The sequence below is a fragment of the Dunckerocampus dactyliophorus genome, chromosome 2, assembly GCF_027744805.1.
Source record: "Dunckerocampus dactyliophorus isolate RoL2022-P2 chromosome 2, RoL_Ddac_1.1, whole genome shotgun sequence".
NCBI lineage: Eukaryota > Metazoa > Chordata > Actinopteri > Syngnathiformes > Syngnathidae > Dunckerocampus > Dunckerocampus dactyliophorus.
In genome coordinates this window covers 28,612,798-28,618,797 of record NC_072820.1, presented here as the reverse complement: position 1 = coordinate 28,618,797, position 6,000 = coordinate 28,612,798, and the positions used below count along the sequence as shown (strand labels likewise).

At 40.5% G+C, this 6,000-nt stretch overlaps 1 protein-coding gene across 4 annotated transcripts in view; it reads right to left on the bottom strand.

Annotated features, from left to right (window-relative positions):
* Nucleotides 1-331: 331 nt before the first annotated feature.
* The window catches only part of LOC129168807 (inactive ubiquitin carboxyl-terminal hydrolase 54-like), a 75,160-nt gene continuing 69,491 nt past the window's right edge, over nt 332-6,000 (bottom strand). For 2 of the 4 annotated variants that reach the window (XM_054754501.1, XM_054754491.1), the window contains one exon: nt 337-4,842. In XM_054754501.1, the coding sequence (XP_054610476.1) occupies nt 4,753-4,842 (90 nt within the window). In that variant the 3' untranslated portion in view covers nt 337-4,752. Of the gene's footprint in view, nt 4,843-6,000 lie in introns of all 4 variants that reach the window. The other 2 variants (XR_008566343.1, XR_008566344.1) reach the window with 2 other exon arrangements.

The window sequence follows — 6,000 nt, the reverse complement described above, 5'->3', positions numbered from 1 at the left end:
CTACCTTCTACATGGTCCCACTTTTTATGGTGGGTTGGGACAGGACATGGCCACAGGGCCACCTTGGCACCAGTATCGCCCTCTCCTGGTTGAAAATTATAACTGTCGTAACTCCCTTTCATATGGTCCTCTTTAAAGTTTTTTAACAGTGGGTTAGGTCCGTGATTGTGTGTATACATCGACTCAGATGACGCCCCTGACTGGATAAATATTATGCAACTCAATATTCTGCTCAAGACGACCCAATTTTTTTTAAACTATGGATAGTGGCGTTGAGTCCTGCGTCCATGTGCCCATTCACATGAAGCCAGAGTTGCATGGGGGTGCGAGGGCCCATTCAACGCTGCAACTCTTCACGCTCTGTGATTGGCAGCCAGACAGTGCATTTAACAAGACAGAGTTGAAAACGGCTCGTGTCGCGTCGGTCGCTGCCTCTACTCCGGACTGATTTTTTTTAGGTTTTCCTCAGCTCAGCTCGTATCTAAAGTTACTTGGTAAACTTGTTTCGTTACGTACCTGGTGCATATGTCTCACATAAGGATTGTGGATGATGGGCAAAATTCCCCAAAAAATGCAGTTTTCCTTTCAATTTTTTTTTCACGTTAAAAAACTCATTTTCAAGGTGTGTGACTTTTATCTTGTCCCTTGGTGGTGCCCCACGATCAATTGCATGTAGCCGAAACCCTGTGTGACAAGCAAGAATACAAGAAAACAGAACGGGGAAAAATAGAGCAAAAAGTAAAGAGAAAAATCTGCATTGTGGATACTAAGAAATAATACTAACACAAAAGTTTGTTTTTAAATATGAGTACAACTTTTTTTGGCATTTTTATAAAATGAAAGAAATCTATCAAAATATCAAAGTGCCCAATTTGACATGGGAATGACATGCATTTTGTGGTGCAATTGACACAGAGAGCCATCATACGGTAGCTATGCCCCCTGTGGGAGGGCATTGGTAATAACTTTATTGCAAAAATACAAGTTCCCGCTTTCCCCAGAGCAACACTAACTCCCACCCAGCCCCTATGTGACACACACAAGCCCGCACACCCCCACAAACAGTAAACTCCTCATCGCGGTCATCCTTTCATTTACATTCATTCTCGCTCAAGTCCTTCTAGTCAGTTGCGCTCTCCCGCTTTCTCTCGCTCTTGTTTAGTTTTTGCATTCCATTGGTTGAAACTATAAGAGTAAATAGATGCAGAACAACAAAGTTCACCAGCAGCATTAAAACATGAGATCTCCTCCTTCTCCTCTTTGTGGGTGTTTGTCGTGTTGTGTTGTGTTGTGTTCTGTCCTCTTGGCTGATACAGGGCCTTGAGGGGGAGGGTTGATTTGCATAGCGGACTCAAGCGCTACAATTGGCTACATCCTTGCAAATAACGATTTAAAAAGACACAAGAAAAAGGAGAAATTAAAAAAAAAACATCAGTGTTCTTTCTTCTGCAATCAATTCTTACAGTGGCCACCTTTTTTATGTCCAGCATGAAGCGTATTATTAATGCTGCATAGTAGGGGTGTAACAGTACATGTATTTGTCATCTGATTTTGAGTTTTCGGAGTTCCCACACAATGAGTAAGGGACAGGACGCATAACTGCCCGTTTGCTCAGTCAACAAAAATAGTGCCAAGGAGATGCAAAAGCTTGAAAACCCTCTTCCATCGTTAAAGTCTCCTGTTTGGGAACACTTGGCCTTCCAGGTAAACACATAGAGGGATAAGACATAGAAAAAGCAAAGAGATTGGGAACCAGGCTACAAGCTGGAAGTGTTAATACTGCACTTCAGCCAATAAGGCAACTTTCTCTGACGAAAATGAAAATAATCATTCACTCTTCAAACACTTCCAATTTCTGTTTCATAATGAATTAAAGTAGTTTAATGTAGTCGATTTTCAGGACAGATCGTCCTTTGTGTTGATGGCTATGTTTCATGTTATTATTAAAATATAATAACATGTAATAATAAAAACATATGCTAATAAAAATTGTTGAGATGTTAAAGGCTCTAATTACCTCATATCAAATATTCCACTTTGAAACAATTCAATATTGCATATTGGTGTTTTTGCTACTAAAAAAACAGAGGTTCCTTTGACAAAAAAGGTGTAAAACATAAAAAACATAAAAAAAAAAAACTTAATAGATCTGAAGTTGATCTAGAGCACAGGTGTCAAACTCGGGCCCGGATCTGGCCCACCACATTATTTTATGTGGCTCATTGAAATCCTAGAAACTATGTATGTCAATAATGTACTTCACCTTCTTCCTTCTAAACATATTTGTTCTTTCATTTTGACTGAAAAATTGTACTGCATGCAGTTTTTCTAAACCAGATTTCCAACCTTTCCAACCAGCGAGGGCCACATAATGAAAAATGAAAGGATGCAACTTTGCTTTTAACTTTGATATTTCATAAAGCAACACATGTAGATATGCTAATAAGTTATATACTCTGTGTATTTTTTAAAACTGCATCTCAGCTTTGTCATATACTGTACTGTAGGTGACATTCTTGCTGTTTTTTTGAAACATTTCCCAAATATATTAACTTTCTTCTTAAATAGTTTGTGTACATTTTCTTTTTGTAATATTATGACTATCACTCCGGGGCTACCAAGCAGGTGGTGATCTTGGAGTTGATAGTCCCCCGGGAAGACAGGATGGAAGAGGCACAAGAGAGGAAGAGAGCCAAGTATGCATCTCTGGTGGAGGAATGTCAGAGGCAGGGATGGAAGGCCCGCTGCGAGCCTGTGGAAGTAGGCTGCAGGGGTTTTGCAGGGCAATCCCTATATCGGGTCCTGGGTCTCTTTGGGATCTGTGGGCAGCAGAAACAAAGAGCCATCAAGAGCATCTTGGAAGCTGCTGAGAAAGCTTCTAGGTGGCTCTGGATTAAAAGGGCTGAGGAGTGGCGGAGTTTTGCTACCTAGACACAAGTCGGGGGCTGATCATCCCCGGCTGGGTCGCCAGGAAGAGGGTGTCTGGACCTAAGACCCTAAACACCCGATGACGCCAGGTTCGTTCACTGACGATGTGTCTAGGTTGCACCTCAAGGTGTATTATATCACTACCCCTGATTTTGTGATGTTATTCCAATATTATGACTTTTCCCCCAACCCAATCCAAAAACGACAACTTTATTTTGTTTTGTTTGTTTAAATATCATATTCCTTCAACTCTAGGCTACTAAAATTACATTACTTTTTCTCATATTACCAGTTTATTACAGCTTCTTCTAAATGTTCTTCTCATAATTATGAATTAATTCCCATAATATTTTGACTTTATTCTCGTAAATCATAATTGTAGAATGTGCCATGGGTCAATTAAAAAAGAACTGGCCCCCGGGCCGCACTTTGGACATCCCTTTTCCAAACTTTAATATTATCTATCATGCAACAAGATATTCCAAGCATTTTTTGTTATCAAAAATAAATACTTCAACATCAGCTTGTCACTTCTCAATTTGTTAGTAAAAATATAATCATAAATTGCAGGGTAACTGTTTCATAACAATACGAGGCAATGATACATTTCTATCCATATACTCTATATTGACAGTTACAAGCAGCCCTCTGAGGGCAGCCATAAATGCAATGTGGCCCTCAATAAAAATGAGTTTGACACCTTTGATCTATACATTTAAGCGTTGAAAGTAAGTATGAGGAGGACCATTAATGATAACCGTGATGATGGCGTAGCGTTACACCCCTACCGCTTAGTAAAGGGTGTGTGTGTGTATGTATGTATGCGTGCGTGCGTGCGTGTGACTGTACAACATGGTTGACATCCTTCAGCACATGGGCTGAAAATAGACCTGTAATAACACATTTAAAGCAACATGTCTGGGCCCGAAGGTGGGAATTATTCATTCTAATATAAAGTGTATCACGGATTAGACCTGAGACCTTTTAAAGTGAAACAAGCACGAGCTTCCTCCTTTCAGTCCTTCATTTAAAAAAGTGCACTTCTACCACGGTGGCCCTGCAAAGTGCACTAGCATCATTCTACATTCATTCCCGTACGTGTCTCCCCCCTTGGTACTGCGTCATATTTGGAAGGAAAGGGACAGTGAAAAGACAAACATGAAATAAATGAAGAAAAAAAAAAACCTAACAACAGGCTCTTTTCTTTTTTAAGCTCCCGGTAGAAACGGGAGAGCTGTCATTTGCTACATGTGTCCTGCGGGTGGCGGGGGCAGAGGGGCAAAAACTCCAGCTAGACACTTGTGAAGTGAAGCCCACTTTCTATTTGAAATGCAGAATATGAAGAGTATTCATTGATGATCAACATTCCATAAAGTCTTATTCTTGATGACTTGGTCTGTACACCACCAGAGGGGACAAAAAGAAGTAAACAAAAAGGGAAGATATGGCTGTCTATCGGAATCAGGTCTGCTACGTCCAACTGGAAATGCCCGTGTTGAAACAGGAAGAGGCGTGGCTACTTGGTTGGAGCCAAGAGCAAAGGTCCCGCTCACCCCAGCAGTTTTAGCCGAGGATCTCTCACATAAAGGGGGTGGGGGGTGGGGGGTGGGCAGTCCCGGAAAGTAAGGACAATTTTGAGGTTTGGGGGTCAGAGTGACTGCATAGACAGAATAATGGATTAAAGGGTGGAGGAGGGAGGGAGGGAAAAGCAAGGGTGCTCTATGTTGCTGCAGGTGTGTGGACGTGTTGCATGGCGTTTCCAAAAGGGAGGGGGAGATAGAGGGAAGGGCTTTGTCCATCCTCCTGATGATGCCCAAGTGGACGTCAGTGAGGGCGGGCAGGACTCTTGTCACCAGAAGACAGCTTGACCCCCGTCAAATACAGCCAGAAGCTCCCGGCACTGCCCGACAACTCCTGCACACAGGAAAGCAGAGGGCAAAGGACAATATTTACACACAATATATGGACCCGGATACCAAATACTGCTTTGACAAAGACAACTATAATATCACACAGTAGAGGGCAGACCTCTGCCAAGGCCACAACAAATGAAAACATGCTTTGTGTAATTGGCCTTGTAAAATGGGCATTACATTCCACTCCTATCCTGTAGGTGTTGCTAATGCACATTATAGTTACTACAGTAATTTTATCTTCACTTTATAATGTTTTTTCAAAAATATATTAATTAATAAATCATGCTGTTTTGTGGCTGAATACGGTCCATTATTAGTAAAAAAAAAAAAAGCATATTTAAGCATTGTTCACGTATTTTGTTGCCTAAATTAAGCATTTTCAGGCATAAAAATTGCTAAATAAAGTAAAATACAAATACAAGGCATTCAGAAGACACACTCAAAGATGCGATGATAAGTAGTACTCTACACCGGTCACTAGGTGTCAGTAATGTTATTGTAATCCTCGGTGAGACACACAAGCGCCAGACTTTTATTGCAGGTTTGACTGATCTCTCAACAAGCACAATGATCCCTTATATGGGCTAATGTTGCGGCCGTAACCCACAGCAGGCTACAACTCAACTCTGAACCCCCGACGTCACTTCCTGTCAGCCCCATACTCAGCTCCCCTAGCACCGAAACACATTTACAGCAACACACATGCACAAGTCTTATATATGTCTTATATATGTCTTAAATGACTTATTTTCTGTTATTATGTTTACTATATTGGGTAATATGTGTGTAAAGGGGTGTTAATGAATTCTTATAACTAGAATATTTTTCTTGTGACTTTCAAGAATATAATGAGTCCTAAAATAAGCAAGTTGTTCTTAGTCACTTAGCTAGATTTAAGTAAAATATTCTTATAACAAGGTAAGAAGTAAGTCAAATGCTCTTATATGATTCTTAAATTGAGACAAAATTTGATTTTATGAGGCGAGATTTAAGCAAAAAAGTTTTCACAAGTTGTAGAGGTAGGAGTACTATTGTATTTTCTTACAATGTTTAGACTCTCCAATGAACCTATCATGCATATGGAAGGAAGCTAGTACACAGGGAGGAGCTCCAGTACTCAAGTTAGTTATGCTGGTCACTTCTTTTCAACAAGCAG